Source organism: Vipera berus, assembly GCF_964194415.1.
Source record: "Vipera berus genome assembly, chromosome: 10".
Classification (NCBI taxonomy): Eukaryota; Metazoa; Chordata; class Lepidosauria; order Squamata; family Viperidae; genus Vipera; species Vipera berus.
Genome location: NC_138213.1, coordinates 172,697 through 197,687, shown reverse-complemented (window position 1 = coordinate 197,687; position 24,991 = coordinate 172,697). Strand labels below are relative to the sequence as shown.

The window sequence follows — 24,991 nt, the reverse complement described above, 5'->3', positions numbered from 1 at the left end:
AAAAGCCGCTGGTCAGTAGAGAAAGGGGCTAAAGAAAGGAAGCCACAGCCCATCAGAGTGAAAATCCTGCCTGCGGGGAAGCCACAGCCCATCAGAGTGAAAATCCTGCCTGCGGGATGTGGAGAAAGCAAGGGAAGAACCTCTCTTCCCTATATAAGAGGGAGAGGGAGAGGGAGGGAGGGAGGGAGGGAGGTGATGTGGACAGTTTGCCACCCGTGTTCTATGCCAACTTGGAGAACAGCTAGTGTGAAAAAGGCAAATTCCAGGTGGAGAATGAGATCATTTTAACAACTGCTAATATCCTAGTGCCTAAATAGTTAATGCACTTGAATCCAGATGAATTCAAAGATGGCCTGTTTTCATGCTCCCTTGGGTATTGCTGGCTTGAAGTTTGGATCTTCCTGGTTTCATGACTCCACAGCAAGTGGAGACCTTGGCCAGGCCAGTTGTGGTCTTTTGGGCAAGTGAAACCTGCTTGCTGTTGTTGATGCACTGGTCACCTTGTGGCTGGACATTGCAATATATGTTTATGGGACTGACTTTGAAGTGTTACCTGGAAGCTTCAGTTGATGGTACAGGAGTCAGCCTAGCTTGTTTGGATCCTAGGATCCTGTAGGTTCACTCCTGTAATAGGATCAGCACAGGTGCCGACTGTCTCCTTTGCAGCCTCCATGGCCCTGGGTCTTCCAGAGCGCCTGCTCCAGGCTGGGTCTGCTTGACCAGCAAGAGCTGGGAGAGTTTGCTAATGCCATCTCTATGGGCCCCGTGGTGGGGCCTTCTTAGTGATACCCTCCCTCTTGGAGAGTAGCTTGTTCTTTGGTATCCAGCCTTGTTGGGCTTTTGAAGCCTTCCAGGAAAGCATTGGGGGGATGTGTGTCTCTGTTAGGGGATGCTTGGTTCAGGTTGAAAGGTTTCTGTGGGCTGATTATCAAAAGGGGCTTTGATGGTATCTTAAAGGGTAGTGAGGCAAAATGGTGGGTCAGGGCATTGTTCTTCCTCCCCTGATACTAGAGCCTGACATGAAGAACCCAGGGAAGTGAGGGAGAGGAGGGGAAGATGGGTGGAAGAAAACAAAGCCGCAGGCTGCTTTAGACGCCGATGCCACGTACAGGAGTCCAGCCAGTTTGGAGAGGAGGCGGAAGAAGAGGAGAGAGGTAGAAATAATCTCTTGCCTGAGGCCCCGGGGGAGGATGGGGCTCCTCTGCAAAATATCACATCTCTAAAAGAGAAGGGGGGAGGGGGGAGAAGGCTCCTCCTCCTGCATGGTGCAGTCACCAAGGATTCCTATGCTTACCAGGGAACTGATGGCCTTTCTTAGATCCTTGCAGAGAAGCTCCTGGCATCTTGAGAGAAAAGGGGGAAGCTTGATCATGCCAGTCTCCCTTTCCTTGTGTTTTTTTTCTCCACACCTTCTGAATGTCGATGGGAAAGGGTGGCCATCGCAGCGCTTGCCCTGCCCTGCCCTGCCCTTCAAGGTGGCCAAGAGGATTGGTGAAGGTTTGGATCTGAGTCTCCTGAGCTCGGCCAGCCAGCTCCCAGCCACCCTGCGCTGGATCTGCCCCTTCCCCTGGCCGAGGGAGGGATGGAGGGAGGGTTGTTTCTGGTGAGATGGGATGGGAGAAGGCTCTGTGTTTCGAAGAAGCAGTCTGTGCACAATTAAAACTTGTTTCTGGTAAACCTCATTCCAGGAAGATGAGCTTTTAACAAAAGGCCTTTGACAGCTGAGGGGTATTTCAATTTTTTTTTAATGCTGAAAGAAAAATCAATACATTTTTCTGGGTTATACATATTCAGAACAGGCGGGATATTTCCATTATAATGGAAAATGGTGTCTGTACCCATCTCGCCTGTCAGAGTTGCACCATTGCATTTTCCAAGCCACTGCTAAATATTTCAGACCCAATTTGATTGTGGTTTGTGACAGCTCATGTTTCTCGGCTGTTGAATCTCCTGGAATGGGATGCAGGGGGTGTGGAGAGCCAGCGCAGCCCTCCACTTTCCTCTTCCTGCTTTAACCCTCCCCCTCGCTTCCCATAGCCACATCAGCCTGACCATGTTGGTAAGGACTGTCATTTTGTTAAGCAAACATTTATGAGGCATGAATCCCAGAGAGAGAGAGACTGAGTGGGAGTGAGTGAGAATTGGCTTTGCTGCCTAAAATCTGGATGTCTGCCAGGAGTTTAGTTTTATGTTTTTATTAAATTTTTATACCGCCCTTCTCCCGAAGGACTCAGGGCGGTGAACAGGGCATATAATAAAAATACAAAAGTACAAAAGTTAAAAAAGAATTAAATTATTGCCCAAAATAAAACAGTAAAAATATACAAATATTAAAACCCTACGTTAACTCCCCATCAGGCCAGGCCAGCTTGTTCGAATAAATGGGTCTTTAACCCGCGCCGGAAGGAGCGGAGATCCGGTGCCATCCGGAGCTCAACCGGCAGTTGATTCCACAGAGCCGGGGCGCCCACAGAGAAGGCCCTCCCCCTGGGGGCCACCAGCCGGCATTCTTTGACCGGAGGCACCCTGAGGAAGGGCAGGAGATGTAGAGCAAGTTTTCCTGCATGGAAATATGAGTCCAACTGTGCGCTTCAGTTTAGGGCCTGGAGGTGCTCTTCCTTGAGACTGTCTCCAATAATTCACTCGCAGTGAAATTCCTCAGGCAGCCAGCCTGAAAGCAAAGAGTGGCTCTACTGATGCTCTGATGCTAATTTCCCCATATTTGTTGAGGCCCTGAGAGCAGCACCCTGGAATACAGTGGGCTGAGTGGAATTTAATAATCCGTAATGAATCTCTAAGCTCTGCTTCTCGTTATTATTCTAATTTTGGAGGGAAAATGGAGCTTCAGATGCTCAGTATGTCCTTTACTTGAGCTCCTGCTGTACTGAGGTTTATGGCCAGCTTAGAAAAAGACTTCTTGGCCCCAGTTGTCTCTTTAAGATGCATTGCTGTGTTCTGCAGTTCACAAAAGCTTCTGCCGTCATGAATGTGGGTGTCTGAGGTGCCGTGTGGTTCTGCAGGCACATGGAGAACCCACCAAAGCAGACCTTTTGCATGGCTGAACTCCTGCTATCTACAGACTTCCCTTTCTCCTCTCCTGAAGTGCTCAGCTTTGCTGCTGCCCCCACTGAGTCCTGACGGGGCAGCCAGTCCAACAAGGGCACGGAGAAGAGAATGCACAAGAAGTATCCAGTTTATTAACTCCTCCCCTACCCCTTTTTAAATTGGTATTCACGTTCATGGTTTTATGGTTTTTAAGCATCCTAATGAACTGTTTTGCTTTATTTAGTGCCATAAAAAACAGAATAGAAACGCAAGTTAAGATAGGCAAGAAAATGGTAAGTGAGCACCTGTCCAGCCTAGACGAGTTCAAATCACCAGGACCAGATGGATTACACCCCAAGGTTCTCAAGGAACTGGCAGACATGATCTCAGAACCACTGAACTGTATTTTTCAAAGATCCTGGAGCACTGGGGAACTACCAGAGGACTGGAAGAGAGCTGATGTAGTTCCCATCTTCAAAAAAGGGGAAAAAAATAGATCCAGGAAACTACAGACCTATCAGCCTGACCTCAATACCTGGGAAGATTCTGGAAAAGATAATCAAACAACAAATCAGCGAACACCTTGATGCGAACAAAGTTATCACTAAAAGCCAACATGGGTTTGTCAAAAACAGATCGTGCCAGACAAACCTTATTGCATTCTTTGACCAAGTGACAAAACTAGTGGACCAGAGGAATGCTGTAGATATAATTTACTTGGATTTCAGTAAGGCATTTGATAAAGTAGATCACAACCTACTACTTGATAAGATAGAAAAATGTGGGTTAGATAGCATCACCACCAGATGGATTCGTAGCTGGCTGACAGGCCGTACTCAGCGTGTGGTCCTCAATGGAACTGCATCTACATGGAAGGAAGTGTGTAGTGGGGTGCCCCAGGGCTCTGTTCTGGGCCCAGTGCTCTTCAACATCTTCATCAACTATTTGGATGAGGGGATAGATGGGGAACTCATCAAATTTGCAGATGACACCAAGCTGGCAGGAATAGCCAATACTCCAGAAGATAGGCTTAAGATACAGGAGGATCTGGACAGACTCGAACACTGGGCACTATCTAACAAAATGAAATTCAATTGTGAAAAAAGTAAGGTTCTGCATTTAGGCAGGAAAAAATCAAATGCACAGGTATAGTATAGGTGGTACCTTGCTCGATAGTAGTAACTGTGAGAGGGATCTCGGAGTCCTAGTGGACAATCACTTAAATATGAGCCAGCAGTGTGCTGCAGCTGCCAAAAAAGCCAACACAGTGCTAGGCTGCTTTAACAGAGGGATAGAATCAAGATCACGTGAAGTACTAATACCACTTTACAATCCCTTGGTAAGGCCACACCTGGAATACTGCATCCAGTTTTGGTCATCACGATGTAAAAAAGATGTCGAGACTCTAGAAAGAGTACAGAGAAGAGCAACAAAGATGATTGGGGGACTGGAGGCTAAAACATATAGGGAACGGTTGCTGGAATTGGGTATGTGTAGTTTAATGAAGAGAAGGGTGAGGGGTGACATGATAGCAGTGTTCCAATATCTCAGGGGCTGCCACAAAGAAGAGGGAGCCAGGCTGTTCTCCAGAGCACCTGAGAGCAGGACAAGAAGCAATGGATGGAAACTAGTCAAGGATAGAAGCAACCTAGAACTAAGGAGAAATTTCCTGACAGTTAGAACAATTAACCAGTGGAACAACCTGCCTCCAGAAGTGGTGAATGCTCCAACACTGGAAGTTTTTAAGAAGAGACTGGACAGCCATTTGTCTGAAATGGTATAGGGTTTCCTGCCTTAGCAGGGGGTTGGACTAGATGACCTCCAAGGTCCCTTCCAATTATTATTATTATTATTATTATTATTATTATTATTATTATTATTATTATCATCATCATCATCATCATCATCATCATCATCATCATCTTGTTGAGGATGAACCTCGACTTTGGGGCAATTCTCCTTGATTTTCTCTGCCCCAGGCTAGCAGCTCTTTGCTCACAGGGAAGGGGTGATGTCCCCTCCAGCCGAGTCTCTCAAACCTCAGAGACGGAAAGGCTGGTCTGGGGCTGCCATTTGTTAAGATGGAGGGTGGGGGCGGCGGTGTCTGCCGATCCAGCCCCTGCCCCTGTGCTGATGGGGCTATTGGGCAGGGAAGGGAAGGGAGAGAAGTTGGCTGCTGCACTTCCCGGATTGCACTCCTTGCTGTAGAATCTGCCATGGCGATGAGAGTGGTTCAGTTTCCAACAGGGCTACCGATGGGTGACCCATTTCTGCAGAGCAGCAGAATCAGGATGGGGGTCGTCGTTTTCTGGAGTCTTCAGCTGCAGCCTTTCCCATGGGGCTTCTTGTTTCTCACCAACTGGGTCGCTTGGGCTGAACTGGTTCAAGATGGCTCACTTCTGCCCTGAACGTAGCCATGGTTGTGCTTCGTTTCCTTGTGGCCTAGGTCTGCCCCCTCCCTTCTCTTCCTGGAAAAGGGGAAGCCTTGTTGGTCATGCTGGGTTCACACTCCGGTATGCCTTCTTACCTGTCTGACTTCACCTTCTGTTTTGGGGTTCTCACCTCCCTTTCTAACGTCCTGAAGAAAGGGACCTTTTAGAGTCTGGGGCCACAACAAACCTTGTGGCCTTTCACCTCTTCTTTTGCTTTTGATATCCTGGAAAGGCCTCTTGAGATTATCAGATTTTTTGACTTCATGGTTTTGTGGCCAAGAAGTAAATCCTATCTTCCCCCTTCCTCCACCCACCCCACTGACTCTTGCTGATTGTGTGGATTGTATTTCTTTACTTCCCTCTCTTAGTGCAGGGGCTTCTTCCCACTTCCCTTTCAGGAAATGTAGGTTGGTCTGTTGGCTGAAGCTGAACTTCAGGTGCCTCATCAGGGTTTTAGGAGAAGGTGCAGAAGGCTGGATTTTAATCCTCAGTGGTTCTGTCTGCCCAAGAAGCTATTTCATTTCTTGTGGTCATGGGGAGCATGGGAAGCTGACCGCTGGCCCCCCAGAAGTTGGGAAAGGCTGGGGGTTCTTGGAAGACCTCCTCTGGCTCTGAGCATGGCTGGAGTGGTGACTGAGCCTGTTGCAGGAGGCCTCAGGGCGGCTCTCCCTCTCTTGTCCCCTCCAGAGGAGCTGATTGGAGATGTGGAAGGACCTGGCGAGTCTCTTAGTGCAAGGCACCCTGATGAGCCAGCTAAAGAAATGGAGAGCACAGCTGCTGACCAGGACCAGGTCAAATGGGCAGGTGAGGAGGGTGGGCAGGGGCCTCTGCTTTGCTGGTCCTGCTGCTCCATGTACGTTCGCAAGCACCCAGAGGGTGTTCTCCCTCTCTCTCCCTCCCCCTCCCTCCCACCATCTTGTCTCTCATGTTTCCAAGAGCAGCACAAATTCCTGTGGGGTGTCAGGTGAATTTGAATGCTGCTTTATCTGTCTATCAAACTGCTAGTATGAAGCTGAAGGAATTCTTTCTGAGGGAGAACGTATCCCTCCCTTGTATTCACACACACACCTGAGTGTTTTGCCTGCTCCTAGCCAGCAATGGTGTGGCACAAAGAGGGGGTATTGTTGCATTGAACAGGGATGAGGGAAGCACAAAGGAGAAGGCTGCAGATCAGCAGAGAAGCCTTTGTGACGTCTGGCCCTATTCGTTCCACATACGCAACTCTGGGACACAGAGACAATGACTTGGTCTGAATTGGGCTTAGAGGCGGCTTTATAAATATGCAGCCCCAGGATTGTTTGGGGCTAAAGTAAATCCCTCCTGGCCAACTTCCTGCTGCCAGTACAGAGAAGAATTCCTAGAGCAGCCCTGAAAGTCTAGGAATGCCATCTCTTTCTCCCTTTTAATTTTCAGCCCCCTCCCTACCCCCAGCATGGCAGAGGCAGCAAAGGATGGGTGGTTGAGAGAAGCGGGCAGGAGGGGGCAGCCTTCCAGTGACCTGGGCACCCAGTGGGTGAGGCTGTGCCAGTTTACTGGATGGGCACAGCCTGAGTCCTTCTGTGTGCAGAAGCACCACTTACGGGAGCCCGAATGGGGAAAGGCCTGCTCGGCCTGGCTTTGGGCCATAGGCAGAGGATCCTCAGGCCCAGCTGAGTGGGGAGGCTGGCAGCAGCTTCAATCCCAACTACTACTTATCATGTCGCCTTGCGGATGACCTTTGGCTGAGGCTGAAGTGGGAGGAAGTCAGTGATGGAGGGGTGCTCTGGACTGAGGCCACTGCAGGCTTTCCCCCCTACCCACTGAGGCCACCAGATCCTGTATTCATGGAGTGATGTCTTTCTCTCTTTGGCAGCTCAAGATCCCCAGGCTGAGAAGGAGCCAGCAGACCCCCCACTTCCCTCCAAGCACACTTCATTTTCAAGACACCCGGCGTCACCTGTCCCCAAATGGCCCACGCCATCTGATGAGGTGAAGCTCGAGCAGGTGAGATGCCGGGGTGGCACTGGCACCTAAGAAACTTCACCTTGCTCTTGCATTAAACCAGGAATGATCTGCCTTTGGGTCTCCAGGCAGCCCAGCGCCAGCATGCAGAGCATGAGAGGGAGAGCGTGTCCTGAGAAAAGTTGGCCAGGTGTGACGATGGGCTGGTGGGGCACGCCATACTGCCACCTGGTCACCTTTCGACCCCTGTGAGCACCTGCTTTCTTTTGCTCCCAGATGTACCAGTGCCTCTACTGTAAGTACAGCAACCCGGATGTCAACCGGCTGCGGGTACATGCCATGACCCAGCACTCCATCCAGCCGATGCTTAGGTGCCCCCTCTGTCAGGACCTGCTCAGCAACAAGCTCCACCTCCAGCTGCATCTCACCCACCTGCACAGTGTGTCTCCTGACTGTGTGGAAAAACTCCTCTTGACGGTAAGTTCCTGGGGGAGGGCTTTTGTGTCCCTCCACAGCAGGACTTATTCAAAGCATCCAGCCAAGCATGTTGGTGGGTCAAGAGAAGGAGGAGCTGTAGGAAAGGAGAGGGAAGGGCAGCCTGAGGGCTCTGGAGGGGCCTGAAGACCCTGCCGGCCTTTTGCAGCTTGTCCCGGTGTGGAACTGGGAGGCCTCCTCCAGCTGCCATGGAGGCACAGGGTCTGCCACGTAGGGTCCCTGACCTTCTCTGCAGCCTTCTTTTGACTCACTCCTCCCTGCTCAAACAATCTGCAAAACCCTGGGCTTCTCTAACTTGTCACCTCTTGGACCCTGACCCTGATGGGGCTCTTTCCAAGGGGTGCCACTCCTGACTTGGGAGACTCTCTTCCTCACTTCCTGAGAGGACCCTCATGCTGAGAATGGTGCCCAGGGTAGCCGCCTTGAGGTGAGAAGCATTTGCCAGCAGTGGAGGACAGAGCCCAAGGAGAGATTGGGTGAGGTGGCCCCTTTCCATGAGAATGTCCTTTCCCCCATGCTGCTAGGGAAGGACACCTCCTCCGCTGCCAGCAATCTCAACTGCTGGATTGCGAAGGCCATTTGGCACTGGATGAAGGGCTGGGGCTGACCTTGGAGGCCTGGACTGCTGCTGCTGCTGCTGCTGCCCAAGAAGGGGGAGGCGCAGCTGACTGCAGTGGGCCTGTATCTCCTCCACTCAGCTTGGGCTTTCCCTTCAGGCTGTGGCAGAAGGCCACCCTCCTGGCTGCTGGAAACAAGGTTCCTCCTTAACCCATGAAACTCTCCATAAACAGCCTCAGCTCTGTGCTGCAGGGGGAGGGGGTTGGACGTAGTGACATTCCTGGTGGGAGGGTAGAGGGGAGCATACTGACAGGTCATGCGGACCAAAGGCTCCAGTGGGCCCGTTTGGCTGCAGGACTGGGGACTGGCCCTGTTTGGCTCAGGCCAGCCCTGCTTTCCTACAGCTGGGTAGCCCCCCTCCTCCACTGTGTAGGGAGCAGATGGAGGCTTGGCTAGAAGACCCTGCGGGGCGGGGGTGCCCTCTCCTTTCTCTTCCCTGCCTCTTCCCTGCTCCCATTGTTTGCGTCTCCCATCAGCTGTCCTCTGACTTCCCAGCCCCACTCCCCACTCTGTGGCTCTCCTTCCCCATTTGGAAGAAGGCAATGAAGATAATCAGCCATCATTAATTTGGAGCCACGTTGGCCAATTAGGTGGCCCAAATTAGAAGCAACCTTGATGGTGTGCCTAATAAAGCTTTTTCCCTTACTGGCCGCTGGCCGGCTGGCCCTGCCTGGTGTCTTTGTGATGGAAATTGCCTCCTTTGGCTGGCTCCCCATAGGAACAACCCTCCCCCGCCAGGCTGCAGAATTTATTTGGGGCCAATTATATTTCGAGAGGAGGTAGGAAACTGAGAGCCCCCTTTTAGAGGAGGCGGAGGGTGCTCCTTGGGGTGGGGCTGGTTAGTTGTGGGGGTGGAAGTGAGAGAGGGAGAGAGAGAGAGAGAGAGAGAGTGAGAGAGAGAGAGAGAGAGAGAGAGAGGGAGGAGGATCTCAAGAATCTTGAGCAACCCCAGGTCCGATGAGCCAGGTGGGGATCTGAGGGACCTGGAATGAAGATGCCCCTGGGAGGGAGGGCTCTTTTGCCTTTGCCCCTTGCAAAAAAGAGCCAGTTAACATTTCAGGGAAAATTAATTGATGGAAAGTGGGGGCAGACAAAGAATCCGGCTTATTGCCTTTCAGAATCCTAATCAGGAATTATGATTAAAGGCACCGCAAGACAAGGGGAGGCCGGATGAATTGGTATCTTCTCTCTTTCTTACTTGGCTGACTTCAGTCTTTCAACTGCAAACCCCTCTCTTTCCATCGTTATTTGTAACCACCTGCATTTCCCTAATTAACGTGCATGAAAACAATTACAGATCCACTGCTGGGCATCGGTCTGGCAAAAGACCAGACTCTGCTGGAAAAGGCATGGAAGAGTTTGGGAACATCACTGGCAGGACCCAACAGTCCCAGAGTTTTGTCCCTTTCCTCAGGTCATCCCAGTGGGACCAGCCTTGCCTCTGGGTTCCTGGGAAAGGCCTTCTCCATGGGCTGGGGCTTGGCGGACCAAAGGCTGCAGAGACACTTGGGCCAGCCAGCCATCCTTGCACTCTCTCGAGGCGGCCTGAGAAAAGGAAGGCACTCAGGACACCTGGCCTATTTCCTTGGTTTCCGAAAGGAAGCTCCAGATGGTTGTCAGTTCCCTGGGTAAGCGGTTCTCCTTCAGGAACAGTTCAGCCACCCATAGTAGTCAGCACAGTGCTGGAGACACTCAGCAAAAGTCTCTTCACCCCATCCCCACTTCCTGCTTCTGATTGTCACGGCAGGACTGTCTGTGCACCTCAAGAGGCCTGGAGCCCCCTTGGCCCGTGGCTTCTCCTCTTCCTGCCTTCAAAAGAAGTTGCTGTATCTTGGGACAGTAAGACCACCGGCAGAATCTTGGTTCTTGAAGATATGGGTCTCTTTTGGAGCTTTTGGCAGCCATTCTGAGTGGATAACCCAGAGATCCAGCTTTCCAAGAGCGTCACACATCAAGTGAATTTTCTTTTTTCCAGTCTAAGAGATCCCAGAGGAAGATCTTCTGATCCTGAGCTTGGAGCATTTTCTCCCCAGCCACAGTCTGGGCTCGTGGCTGTGAGGGAGGAGGTCCCTTGAGTGGGTGTGTGCGCATTCAGAGTGTGCTCCAGGAAATGGGTTGGAACGTGGCCCTTAACTTAACAAGGTCTTCATTGGGGATGGGGCCTGAGTGTTGGGGAGAAGGGAGAGGCAAAGGGGTGTGTGTGTCATGGTTCCTTTTGCTCCTGAGTCCAGAAAGTGCATTTGAAGCCTTCCTTCTTATTCCTGGCCTTCTTTAGCTGGATCCCACTTTGCTTCTTCAGTTGAGCTCCTTTGGGATCAAGTCACACCCAAAACAAGGGTGCAGCCATCTTTGTTCAGGACTGCGGTGCTTTTTCACATCTCGCTTTAGTTAAGGGCTTTTTGTATTCTCAGCCACTTAACCTCACTTCCTCACAGGCTACCCAAGAATTGTGCAAAAACAGTTACAAATTCAGTTTGAATCATGCAAAGCGGAGAAATAACAATGCTTTTCTTTGAGCGGATGCCATTACTTACATCTGAATGTAATTGAAGGAATATGCTTGATCGACCTGAATTTTGTCTAAAAAACAGAAGGGGCTGAAGAATAAAACCCCAGGGCTTTGTTGGGGCTGAAAGGCCTCCTGCCTTGGAAAAGGCTTTAAGTGCTGTCTCCTGGTTTTCTTTTGGGCTTTGACAGGTGACCACGCCAGAGGTGATGATGCCCAGCAACATGTTCCTCTCAGCAGCAGCAGCAGATCGAGATGGGAATGAGGAATCCCTCAAGCAACCTGGTCAGTCACACTTTTTCCTGGGCCTGAAAGAAAACTCTTGCCAAAGTGTCCCTAAGAGGGAGCTGGCAGGGCCCTTGACATGGTCTCGGCCCTGGGTTGGCCTCTATGAACTGTGGGAGCTCAGAGCTGGCCTTGGGCAACGTGGTTGGCATCCACAGCTCTGGCTTGCTCATTCCAGAATGGTTGTGAAGGAAAATTCACAAAGGTGGCAGGTGGTTGGGATTGGGAAGGGAAGTACACGTGTATGCAATACATACAGAACCTAGATAAAATCAGGGTGAGGGAGTGAGAATTGGGTTCAAAGGGGAAGACTTTAGGCCAGGAGAAGGAGAGGACCCAAGTAGGGGAATCCTGTGCCACACCACTGACAAGTCCTTGTTCTGGTTCCACTTCCACAGAGAGCTCAGAAGAAGGGGGCAAAAGCCTGCAGTTGCTGCCAGAGGCCGTGGAGTATGGCAGCAGTGGAGTAAAGCCTGCAGAATCAGAGCAGCCTAGTGTCAAAGAAGAGGCTGGATTCTTTTGCTGGAAGAAGGGCTGCGGCCAGGGCTTCAAAAGCTCCTCTGCCCTCCAGACCCATTTCAGCGAGATGCACGCCAAGCGGCCACAGCTTCCTGTTTCTGATCGCCACGTCTACAAGTACCGCTGCAACCAGTGCAGCCTGGCCTTCAAAACTATTGAAAAGCTTCAGCTGCACTCCCAGTACCATGTCATCCGGGCAGCCACCATGTGTTGCCTTTGCCAGCGGAGCTTCCGCACTTTTCAGGCCCTTAAGAAGCACCTGGAGACCAACCACCTGGATCTGAGTGAAGCCGACATCCAGCAGCTGTACAGTGGACTTCTGGTCAATGGAGAATTGTTCGCCATGGGTGACCCCTCATTGGCTGAGGACCACACCATGGTGATGGAGGAGGATAAAGAGGAGGAGAGCAGTGACCAGGAAGACAAGCAGAGCCCTGCAGGAAGTGACTGCGGGTCCCTACAGGAAGATTCTGGCTCAGAACCCAAACGAGCTCTGCCCTTCCGGAAGGGCCCAAACTTCACCCTAGAAAAATTCCTGGACCCAGCCCGCCCATATAAGTGCACAGTTTGCAAAGAATCCTTCACACAGAAGAACATCCTTCTGGTCCACTACAATTCAGTTTCTCACCTGCACAAGCTGAAAAGGGCCCTCCAGGAGTCTTCCACCGGTCAGTCCGAGGCGACCAGTAGCCCTGACCACAAGCCCTTCAAGTGCAGCATCTGCAGTGTGGCCTACAGCCAAAGCTCCACACTGGAAATCCACATGCGCTCCGTGCTACATCAGACCAAGGCTCGAGCAGCTAAGCTGGAGGCAGTCAGCAGCAGTAGCCACAGCAGTGCTTCCCTAGGCTCCTCCATGCTCAGCCCCTTGGGTGTTGGTACCACGAGCCTCGTCTCCTCCTCCGCCACTGCCCAGAGCAACATAAGCACAGGTAGCACTGGCTCTGCTCCTACCCTTCTCAACCAGGCCTCTTGTAATACCACAGGGCAGCCTCCTCTGAGCCTCCCCATCAGTACTGGCCACCCATCCACAGCCCCCTTGAGCGCTTCAGAATCTAAAGAAGCCAATCGTAAGAAGCCAGGAGATGCGCTTGCATGCCGCCAGCCACTGCCCCCACCACCACATTCTTTGGTGCAGGCCAAGCTGCAGCAAGAGCTGCAGCAGCAGGCGTCACTTCTGCATTCCCAGCTTTTCAGCCCTGCGCTCTTGCCTCACTTCCCCATGGCCCCGGAGGCCCTCCTCCAGCAGCAGCAGCAACAGCTATTTTTCCCCTTCTATCTGCCCAGCGCTGAGTTGCAGCTGAACACCGAGATGAGCTTGCCAATGGCCAATGGCACCCTGATGCTGGCGGGGAGTGGGCCAGGCCTGCTGGAGGATGTGAAAGCCCAGCTTCCACACCCGCAGATGCAGCAGCAGCAGCTTCCGTTGGCCCAACCTCCTTGCGTGCTCCTCCCACCAAGCCTGCCCCCGGACAAGAAGGCCAAGTCTGTGGGGAAGGAAAAGGAGGCCCAATGGGAGCAGGAGATGGCGGAGAAGGGTGGCAGAAGCCCTGTCTGCCAAGACCCCCCGCCTGAGGCCAGCAAGGCCCAAGAGAAGGCTGACGTAGCAGGGGCCATGGAATCAGCCGGAAGCAGCCCTGGAGAGGCACTCTGGCTCCCTCCTCGCATTGCTGCGGATGCTCGTGGGAACGCCACCAAAGCTTTGCTGGAGAACTTCGGGTTTGAGCTGGTCATTCAGTATAATGAGAACCAGCAGAAGGTGGCCGGGAGAGCCGAGCAGGCCGACATCCTGGAGAGGCTGGAATGTGAGTCCTGCTGCAAGTTCTTCTCCAATGTGCTCATCCTGAAGACCCACCAGGAACACGTCCACCAGCACTACCTCCCCTTCCAGCAACTGGAAAGATTTGCCCAACAGTACCGAGAGCACTATGACCAGCTCTACCCATTGCGGCCACCGACTCCTGAGCCGGCCCCACCGCCCCCTCCTGTCCCCACTCCTGCTGTGCCTGCTGCCCCTCCTCAGCCACCTTCCACACCCACCCTGCAGGTCTCGGCCCCACCCATGACCTCCCCCTCCATCACACCCGCCCAGCCTTCCTTGCCCCTCACGCAGCTCCCTATGCCGATGGAGTTACCTCTCTTCTCACCACTCATGATGCCAAGCATGCCTTTACAAGCCTTGCCGGCCCAGTTACCGCCCCAGCTTGCTCCTGTTGACCCTTTACCAGGAGAACTGGCCCAGCTGTACCAGCATCAACTCAACCCTGGCCTTTTGCAGCAGCAGCAGAACAAAAGACCACGGACACGAATCACCGATGACCAGCTCCGGATCTTAAGGCAGTATTTTGACATCAACAATTCCCCAAGTGAGGAGCAGATCAAGGAGATGGCAGAGAAATCTGGCTTGCCACAGAAGGTGATCAAACATTGGTTTCGAAATACGCTTTTCAAAGAGCGCCAGCGCAACAAGGACTCGCCGTACAACTTCAGCAACCCTCCAATCACCAGTCTGGAGGACCTGAAAATGGACTCCCGGCCATCTTCTCCAGAGCCTCAGAAACAGGAGTACTGGGGAAGCAAGAGATCCTCCCGAACTCGCTTCACAGACTACCAGCTTCGGGTGCTGCAGGACTTCTTTGATGCCAACGCTTATCCAAAGGATGATGAATTTGAACAGCTTTCCAACCTGTTGAGTCTCCCAACTCGGGTGATTGTGGTGTGGTTTCAGAACGCTCGCCAGAAAGCCAGAAAGAATTATGAGAATCAAGGGGAAGGCAAAGATGGGGAGCGACGGGAGCTGACAAACGACCGGTACATCCGAACAAGCAACCTGAACTACCAGTGCAAGAAGTGCAGCTTGGTCTTCCAGCGCATCTTTGACCTGATCAAACACCAAAAAAAGCTCTGCTACAAGGATGAAGACGAAGATGGGCAGGAGGACAGTCAGAATGAAGACTCCATGGATGCTATGGAGCTCCTGACCCCCAGCAGCTCCTCCTGCAGCACCCCGATGCCTTCCCAGGCTTATGGCACACCCTCCTCTTCTGCCAGTGTGGCCTTTCTGTCACAGAGTACTGCTGAGGCAGATAGTGATTGCCCTGCTGCCTATCAGTCTAAAGCAAATGCCACTGATGAGAAACCAAAGCACCAGGAGCCTTCAAGTATGCAACACAGCCTGACTTCAGAGAAGCAACGGCAACCAAAGCAAGATGGGCAGCCACCACCACAGAACCAAGGAGAGCCGAAGCTGAGCTCAGTGCACCCAAAGGTCTCCCCGCCCCTCCAGCAGCAGCTGGCCCACCCTCTGCAGGGTGGCTTGCCCCAGCCAAGCCCTCCTCCCTCCCAGCTGTCCCACCTGCCCCTCAAACCACTGACCACACCGAGTGCCCAGCAGCTGGCCAGCTTGCCCCATCAGCTTGTTCCGTATCAGTGTGAGCAGTGCAAGCTGGCTTTCCCTTCGTTTGAGCACTGGCAAGAACATCAGCAGCTGCATTTTCTGAGCACTCAGGGCCAATTTCTTCACCCTCAGTTCCTGGACAGGACGCTTGATCTGCCCTTTATGCTCTTTGACCCCAGTAACCCGCTGCTGGCTAGTCAGCTGCTTTCTGGAACCCTCCCCCAACTGCCCCTGAGCTCGGCCACCTCGCCCTCCACCCCAACTGCTGCCATGGGCACCCTGAAGAGGAAGCCGGAGGAGAAGGCCAGCATCAGCCCTGCTGGGAATGACAGCAGCACTGGGGGAGAGGAGCCCCAGCGGGATAAGCGCCTCCGGACCACCATCACCCCTGAGCAGCTGGGAGTGCTATACCAGAAATACCTCCTGGACTCCAACCCCACACGGAAGATGCTTGACCATATTGCGCACGAGGTGGGCTTGAAGAAGCGTGTGGTGCAGGTGTGGTTCCAGAACACCCGGGCCCGGGAGAGGAAAGGGCAGTTCCGAGCAGTGGGGCCTGCTCAAGCCCACCGGCGATGCCCTTTCTGCCGGGCCCTCTTCAAAGCCAAGACCGCCCTGGAAGCACATATCCGATCTCGGCACTGGCATGAAGCCAAGCGGGCAGGATACAACCTGACCTTGTCAGCTATGCTTCTGGATTGCGAAGGAGGAGGGGGGCTCATGGGGAAGGGAGACCTCTTTGACGGGGCCAGCTTTGCACAGCTGCCTGCCCCTGGCAGTAGCAGTGACAGCCAGGGAATCCCCCTCTCCCCAGGCAGCAAATCTCTAGAGCTGTCTCCTCAGACCCTGTTGAGCCCGTCCTCCATCAAAGTGGAAGGCATGGAAGACTCTGAGAGCCCCTCAATGTCCTCTGTCCACCTGAGTTTTGACCAAGCCAAGCTGGACAATGATGACTGCTCTTCCGTCAACACAGCCCTCACAGACACAACTACAGGTGATGAGGCCAATGCAGACAATGACAGTGCCACAGGGGTTCCCACAGAAGCCAGAGGGAGCTCAGGACCAGGTGAGGGTCTGACCAAGGCTGCCATGTTAGCCTTGTCAGAATATGAAGACAGACTCTCCTCGGGCCTGGTGAGCCCAGCTCCCAGCTTCCACAGCAGGGAGTACGACAATGAAGGCACTGTGGATTACAGTGAGACATCAAGCCTGGCAGACCCTTGCTCTCCCAGCCCAGGCACGAGTGGCTCAGCAGGCAAATCCGGGGATGGGGGAGATCGGCCAGGACAGAAGCGTTTCCGGACACAGATGACCAACCTCCAGCTGAAAGTCCTGAAGACCTGCTTTAGCGATTACAGGACACCCACCATGCTGGAGTGTGAGGTTCTGGGCAATGATATTGGGCTCCCCAAGAGAGTTGTTCAGGTCTGGTTCCAGAATGCCCGAGCCAAAGAGAAGAAATCCAAGCTCAACATGGCCAAGCATTTTGGCATTAATCAAACTGGCTATGAGGGGCCAAAAGCAGAGTGCACTTTGTGTGGCATCAAGTACAGTGCCCGCCTGTCTGTTCGTGACCATATCTTCTCTCAGCAGCACATCTCCAAAGTGAAAGAGACAGTTGGGAGCCAGCTGGACAAAGAGAAGGAGTATTTTGACCCAGCCACTGTCCGCCAGTTGATGGCACAGCAAGAGCTGGACCGAATCAAGAAGGCCAATGAAGTACTTGGCTTGGCCACTCAGCAGCAAGGCATGTTTGACAGTCCCCCTCTGCAGGCTTTGAACATTCCTGCCAACTACCCAGCAGCCCTTCAAAGCATCCCTCCTGTCCTGTTGCCAGGTTTGAACAGCCCATCCCTGCCTGGCTTCACTCCTCCCAATACAGGTGAGTCGCATCTGTCTCATGAACTTCCCAGTTTGGCTGTCCAAAATGGGAGGAGGGGAGAACGTGGATGAAGGTTGCTCCTGAGGGAGGTATGAGATGGATTACCTGAGGCAGGAGTCTTTGCTAGAGGCACTTCCTTTTCAGATTGGGGCGGTGGTGCCTCGTTGACTTGAGAGCCATTGACCTCTTGCAGCCTAAGAGGGGAGGAGAGGAGGAGAACCTGATGACAGAGGAAAAGGATCAGCTCTCTGACTCTGGAGTGAGGTGGGACCACTATCAACAACTCTTTAGGCCAGGATGACCTCTGCTGGTATGGGAGAGGCTAAGTTGCCAGTCCCTCAGCCCAGCACTTCATCCATCAAGGGCTACCTGATCTCACTTGCCTCCCCGGTTGTTTTGGGAGGAGGAAAGGTTTTTGTACACTCATGCTCAGTCTGCTCTCTTCAGTGTCTTCTGTCTCCCTGGTGTTTCCTCCCCCATCTTCTGGCAGTGTTTGGTATTCCAGCGTAAAGGTAAAGGTTTCAACTGCCCAGCCGTATCTGACTCTAGGGGATGCTGCTAAACTTTTATTTCATAGCTGAGGGAGCCAGCATTGTCCAAACACATTTCCGTGGTCAGGTGGCCAGCATGACTGTACACCAAGGAGCACGGAACGCTGCTACCTTCCCACCGAAGTGATGCCTATATATCTGTTGAACTGCTGGGTGGGCAGGAGCTGAGGCAGGAGCGGGAGCTCGCCCTGTTGTGCGGCACTCGGATCTCGAACCCGGGCAGTCAGTTTTCCAGCCGACAAGCTCGGTTTCTTTAACCGCTGAGCCATCTCGCCCATCCGTTCCAGTATAGCAGTAATATAAATTTCTATAAGAGCTTTACGGTATTTATTATCCCCTTGTTTTCTGACCAAAGTGCGGTTTTCCTGGCAGGTTCACATGGGGGAAGATCCCTCTCAGGAGCTGTGGCCCATCTGTGCCTCTCCTGACCCGGCTGAGAGTTGCATTTCTGTTTGTTTAGGCTCACATTCCTGATCTCGGCAGGAACCTTTGAGCCTTTCAGACTCTCCCACAAGTGGGACTTGCAGTGCCCCAGAGAGGATTGCTTCGGTCCCCCTCAAAGATGGAGGGGAAGTAGGAGTGGAGGGTTTCCCTTTGAATAGCTGCCTACTGAATAAACAAACAGCAAGACAATTTTAAAATGACAAAATTGGAAAAAGAAACAAAAGCAAACAGAAAAAAGAAGCAAGTGAATGAGATACATACGTATGTGACCTCATACATTAATATGTTAAATATCTGTATTCTGTGTTTGAAAGTTACCGGATGTGGGTTCCTTCAACAGGGCTACGCTGACCATTTAGGCCTAAATCCTGCTTTTTCTCCCCCCACCCCCTGACCTGTCTCTCTTCTTTCTTACAGCTTTAACGTCTCCTAAACCCGGCCTGATGGGTCTGCCGGGCACAAGTGTTCCCTCGCCTGGCCTTCCCACCTCAGGATCCCCAAATAAGACAGTCTCCCTCAGCTCCCCCCCGCCAGCACAAACATCCGTGGGCTCTGCAACCGCCCTCCCCCTGCGGAAGGACAAGGAGAGCGAGAAGGGGAAAGAGCGCATCCCCAAGGCCAGGGGGGAGGCCCTGCCGGGGCCCAAGAAGGACAAAGGGGAGGTGCCCAACCCCAGCCTGGCCCTCCCTGCCACGGGGCCTGCCCTGGAGTACTCGGTGGAGCCCACCCAGCTGCAGGCTCTGCAGGCAGCTCTCAACACGGACCCCATGGCCTTGCTGACCAGTCCCTTCCTCCCATATTTTGTGCCCGGCTTCTCTCCGTACTACGCCCCTCAGCTCCCAGGGGCCCTGCAGAGTGGATACCTCCAGCCTATGTACAGCATGGAAGGGGTCTTCCCTTATGGCCCGGCCCTGTCGCAGGCCTTGCTCAGCTTGTCCCCGGGCGCCCTGTTGCAGCACTACCAGCAATATCAGCAGAGCCTCCAGGAGGCACTGCAACGGCAAGCGCAGCTGCCCCTGCCCAAAGGCAGCCAGCCCCCCATCCACCCGGAGGGCCCCTCCCCTGACAAAGGTCCTGCCAAAGAACCCCCCAAGCCAGACGAGCAGAAGAACATGCCCCACGAGGGCTCTCCCCGAGGAGAGCCTACCACCAGAAGCAGTAACGCCCCGGACTCCCTCTGTGACCCCTTCATTGTCCCCCCGGTGCAGTACAGACTGGTGTGCCGGAAATGCCAGGCTGGATTTGGGAGCCAGGAGGCGGCCGACGACCACCTAAAGTCCCTCTGCTGCTTCGGCCAGTCCGTGGGGACCCTGCCCGAGATGGCGCTTCAGGTGCTTGCTGGCGGGGGCGGCTCCTACCAGTGTGTGGTGTGCGACAGCACGGTGCGTGGGGAAGAGGCCCTCCGGCAGCATCTCGAGTCTGCCCCCCACAGACATCGGACAGTCCCCCGAGCAGCAGCCAGAAACGCCAAAGAGCACCCCAGTCAATTACCTCACTCCGCCTGCCTCCCTGACCCAAGCACCGCATCTACCTCGCAGCCCACCGCTCGCCCCAAGGACAGCCCCCCGCTCCCCGCTCCCCCACACACCTCCAAAAAGCCCTGGCCTCCTCCGGCGGCCTCCCCTCCAGGGAAGCCCCCACCTCTCTCCTCATCTTCAACAGTTACCTCAAGCTCGTGCAGCACCTCAGGGGTCCAGCCCTCTCTGATGCCAAGGAAATTCTCTTCGGAGGAGTCTGACTCGGGCCGTGGCCGGGAGGCCGGTAGAGCCCAGCCCCCCCCCGGGATGGCGGCTTCCCCAGCGTGGACCCCTTTCGATTGTAAGCTTTGAAGACGAACCCTTGCAAAATGAATCTAGAAATAACAAACCAGTTTCAGAAATAGACTAACTGCAATTCCAAAGCTTCTAACCAAAAAAAGAAAAAAAACCCGAGAGAGAGAGAGAGAGAGAGAGAGAGAGACGCTTGGGTGGTTTTTCCAGAGGTTGATGCTGGCAGCTCGACTCGCCTCTGGGTGGCCAAAGGGTTTGCTGTAGCTCTCTCAAAGGTGGCTGTCCCCCCCCCCAGGAATTACCCCCACCCCCACCCCGCACAACCCCCTTGAGAGCGCACTGGAGGCCAGCATAACTGTGGGAAAGCAGACCACCCGGGACCATTTTAAATTTCTTGCTATCTTAGCATTCAGATACCAATGGCTTGCTTGCTAAAAGGAAAAAAGAAATGTAACGTCTTTTTATTCTCAGGTCAATCGCTCACACTTTGTTCGGTTTTCAGAATCATTGTTTTATATAAATATATATATAATTTCTTTTTTTGGTTTTGATTTTTTCCAAGGAAAGGATTTTTTGTTGTTAATTTAAAAATGGGCAGAAAGTATTCAAGAGACAAACAATGTGAACTAAGTTAGCTTTATGGGGATTTTAGGGGGATTTTTTCTGCTGAAGCCAATTTCAAGGGGGACCATTCAGCACTCCCTTTTTCAGAAAAGAAAATACACAAAGTGTTAAGGACTTGGAGTTTTAAACAACTGACTTTCTGTATTTATGATAGATATGACCATTTTTGGTGTTGAGTAGATTGTTGCATTGGAAATGAACTGAAGCAGTATGGTAGATTTAAAGAAAACCCCCTTTTGTGAATGTTTAGCTTTTGTATGTGGTCCAGCTGGCAGCTTCTCATTCAATGTTGTCTTGTCCATTCCTGTCCTGGCCAGACGGAGCCCGGTCTGAATCCCCGCAACTTCTCTGTCCCTCCAGCCTCAGGCCGTCCCGTCATCAGCTTCCACTTAACAGTTGCTGCCTTCATTTCTCAGAGGGTGGCTGCAAAGTTATTTTATAAAATTAAAGGAAAAACTGGGATCCCTTTCAAAATATTTTTGTTGGGAGCTCAAAACTTTCTAAGATGTATACCTGTCAGTTGTGCACTTAATACTCTCTTCTTTCAGCTTCCCTCCCTCCATGTGTAAAGGCTCCATTTTGGAAATGTCAGCCTTTGTTTCTCTCTCCGTTTTTAGGGCACCCGTGTTTCTTTTGAAGGACTTTCTGAGATAAGGTGGGCTGTTTTTCCCTTTGTTTACTTTCTTTCCCCCAGAAGTAGTTCAGGCTTCAAATAAAATCCAAAGACAAACCCTTTCAGCCACTGGTGCAGAACGAGCAAAAAAGGCGCCTTTTGAGGATTTCTTTCTGTTTTAGCCAGAAGACCCCATTTGACAAATAAACACACAAATGAAGGAGCTTCTGCCAGCATCCGGCCCTGAACTTGGACAGACAAGTGGGGTGTTTTACGGTATGCTGTGCTCAGGAGAGTGAGCCTGGAGCCCTCCCCCAAGAGAAGAATGTTCTTCTCTGATCGTTGTCCTGGAAAGGAAAATTGGTGCTGCTGCCAGGCTGAGTTTGCAGTCAGGTCTTTATTTTTGGAGCCCAGTGCTACCATGTCTGCTACCCTAACCTCCACTACCCCATGCTCTGCCAATGGGGCCTGCCCAGTTTCACCTTCTGGCTCCAGCCTCTCCCCCCCCCACCCCATGGAAGCGGGCTCTGGGAGAGGCAACCACTGCCACCACTCTTAGCTGCTTGTTGCTCGATGGAGGATCCACCCTTCCCTGGTTGCACACGTGCGGAAAACCCTGTCCTGAGTTGACTCTGCCGCAGTAGCAGCCTGGGGTGCCCCGTACAGTCCACTTTTTAGACCTAAAGTTGTGCAGGAAGGGTTCCTATGTTTTCAGTTTGTGTGTTACTGTTGAATGTTACTTCGTATCCTGAGACTTCATTTTATTTTTGGTTCTTTATGTGGTATATACCTTGCTAGTTTAACACTAGTGTTTCCTGGCCAGTTTTGTGGACTGCCTGCTTTGATATCTTAGGTCTCCTTTCTTTGTTCTGCCCTGGTTCCCTCCCTCTGCTCTCTTCTCCTCTCACAGCTCTCCTCCATCTGTGTGGGCTGTCCCCAGGTCCTTTCCAGCCTTCTGGGTGCATAAGAGAGGCCTCCATCCCGGCAGAAGTGGCATCCCCAGCAGGGCAGTGGCAAGCATTGAGCAGCTCCTGCCCTGAGCCGAGCTAAGATTTACCATGATTGCACTGCACCCTCTGGGGCACTGGAGGGGTTCATAGACCCTCGGGAGGAGTAGGCAGCTATGGCATCCTGGCCTCCAAAGAGGGCTGTGCCAGCACTCAAGGCTAAGCATCTTTCTGCCTCTGAGCCCCTCTCGTACAGCAGCTTCTGTTTATGGGAGAATCCAAACCAGGGAGAGGCCAAAAATACTCTTGCCCAGGAATGCTGACAATGCAGATGGATATGGCTAGATCCAAGGTGGTGCCCAGCTGGCCAGCAGAAATGGCCTTCCTGGGCCTGCCCCTTAGTCCAGGTGGCCTTGGGGACATGCTGAAATGGAACTCTTGCTGGTTGGTTGGTTGTCTAGATGGATGGATGGCTCTGAAAATCCTGCCCACTGTGAAACACATAACTTTTGACTATTTTTTCATTACTTTGGTTGGGGGAGGGGGACAAGTCTGGATAAAACAGAAAGTATAAATGAGGTGAAGTCTCTAAGCAGCCTTTGCAATGTACAAAAACTAGAGCAAGTGAAACCAAAAATGATGTTATTGGTGTTTTTCTATAATGTTGTCTTGTTAGCTTTTTTGTTACTGTAATAATGCTGATCTCAAATTGTACCAAACTACATAGAGATGGACAAAAGCAGAACTACACAGAACTCTAAAAACAAACAAATTTCGTCACAAAACACTTTGTTGTCATAGTTAAGTTGATTGTAGATGGTAATTGAATATACTCCTTTGAAAATATTTCATCAAGTATGTTTCCTGCTCATTGTGGTACATTAAAAAAATGAGCCAAAGCTCTTGTCTCTGCTGTGCCAGAGTGTGGTGAATGCAGGGGTCTCTCTGCCCAAGGGAAGAACAGGCAGAACAGGACAGGACAATGGGGCAGGGCCCTGAAGGCCAGCCTCTTGGCAAAGGCATGAGGATGTCCAGTTTTGGGGTGGTGGGCTCTGCAGGCTTGTCAAAAAGCAGGCATTGCTCCTCTGTGGGCCCAGGTCAGTTATCTGCCAGGGTTCTCAGATGCTGGTTTTAGAGGAGGAATGGGAGAGAGCACGGCCAGAAACAGCTGCCTGTGTGAAGAATGGAGCTTTCCAAAGGGGGCCAAATCCAAGACCAGCATTTGAGCCCAAACACCACTGTAAACCAGACCAGGAGACAAACACAGGGAAGTGAAAAGGTGGAAGATAGGATGGAGGGTAATAGAGAGCCCTTTCCAATTTCCTGTGGATGCTGCACTCCAACTTCAGTGACAAAGTGGGGAGGGACCTCTTTAGGAGTTTGGGATGACTCATCACAGAATAATGACTGGGAGCCTGTGTCAAGGGAGCAGGGCTGGTGGGGGGGGGGGGGACTTGAGGAGTAGCAGGTTCTTTCCTGGAGTTTAGGAGTGTTCCCCAAAGAAAGCTTTCCACCTGGCTGCTGGGCCCATTTCAAATTATTCCATTGTAGCTATGGTTTCTCACTGCTGGCTACTTGTGTGTATGGGGGGGGGCGGTATTGTGGGGTAGAATAGAAAAAACTAAAAACAGAAAAATATCTTCAAATTGAGGAAAGTGGGGCACTGAGCAATCCATTTTTGCCTAACCAGATATAATCAAATACTGTAGAAAGCTTCTCAAGTGGTGTTTAATATAGAAGCTCTGGGATGGAAAAGACCCGACAGGTGTGGAATCCAGCAGCAAACAGAGATCTGCCTCCTGGGCTCACTGTCATTGTTCTTCTCTCTCCTGGGATAGAAATGGAGGGATCCCATGAAAGAGGAGCCAGTTATCTGCCATAATTTGCTCCATGCATAAGGACAGTGGGAGCCTCTTTGGGGGACTCTGTCCCATCCAGCAGAACAGCAAAAGCAGTCTTTTGGTATCAGGTGGATTCGTGTTGCCTCTGAAACAAAGCGATTGTTTGTGTCTGTCTTTCTACTATATGCATATTCCTCTTTAAGCAGCACTAGCAAAAGATGCAGAAATCCATACAAAAAGTGAAAAGGCTCCACACCTGTCAAGAAACATTTCTGTATTGTGCTGACCTGTCCAAGGTATGAGTTCCTCTGAAAATGATAGTGTTTCCTCACACCTAATTTAAAAAAAAATTCTCTTAGTCAGCAAGGAGCATGGTTGACTAAGAATAGATTTTAGTTTGTGTGAGAGGTTTATATATTTAGCAATCATGAGAATTAACAGCTCATTTACCTTCTTGACTATTCACCTTGCCTCCCCTCCCTAGCCATAGGGCAGAAATGCCATAGATTACACTCGAATCACATGCTAGGATGCAAATCCATAATTGTAATTGTGTGAACACATGTATGCTGTAATTGGCTATACACGCAGCTGGTTTTGGCTAATAAGCCAGAAAGATGGCAGTAGGGTGGCCCTTCTGCAAAGCCCCGTTTCTGTCTCCATTCAAGGCTGCCTTCAAGTAATGGGCTGGGCAGGAATCCTCCCCATGCAGGTACAGAGGCAGCATTTTTTTCCAGGGTGGGTGTGGATTCACAATTATGGTGCAGATCGCACACAAACTACAAGATAGAACTGCTGCTTCTAAACTGGAATGAATTCGGCTAAGCAACATCCAATTAGGTAGAACTCTTGTATGAACAAACAAACCGGCATGAAAGTTTGCAAAGCTGGAAGGTTAAGCGACCGCTGCCAGGAGTATGCTTTGGATTCAGATGGTGGTGGTGATTTTGTTCTGCTAAGCAAGGTGAAAAGACTCCAAAGGGACTTTGGGCTTGGAAAGGAGCTGCCCTGGGAGCCAAACGAAGGCCGTTGCAGGGAACCTTTGGAAGCTGAGCTGAACTGCGCCTGCTAACATCCCAGCA

The 24,991-nt window shown here is 52.0% G+C and overlaps 1 protein-coding gene across 1 annotated transcript in view; it reads left to right on the top strand.

Moving 5' to 3' along the window:
* The window catches only part of ZFHX3 (zinc finger homeobox 3), an 87,075-nt gene extending 64,163 nt beyond the window's left edge, over nt 1-22,912 (top strand). Inside the window, 7 exon segments of the mRNA XM_081336037.1 lie at nt 6,165-6,281; nt 7,330-7,460; nt 7,695-7,895; nt 11,229-11,322; nt 11,721-17,120; nt 18,533-19,878; nt 19,881-22,912. Of these exon segments, the coding sequence (XP_081192163.1) occupies nt 6,165-6,281; nt 7,330-7,460; nt 7,695-7,895; nt 11,229-11,322; nt 11,721-17,120; nt 18,533-19,878; nt 19,881-19,937 (7,346 nt within the window). The 3' untranslated portion in view covers nt 19,938-22,912.
* Nucleotides 22,913-24,991: the final 2,079 nt, after the last annotated feature.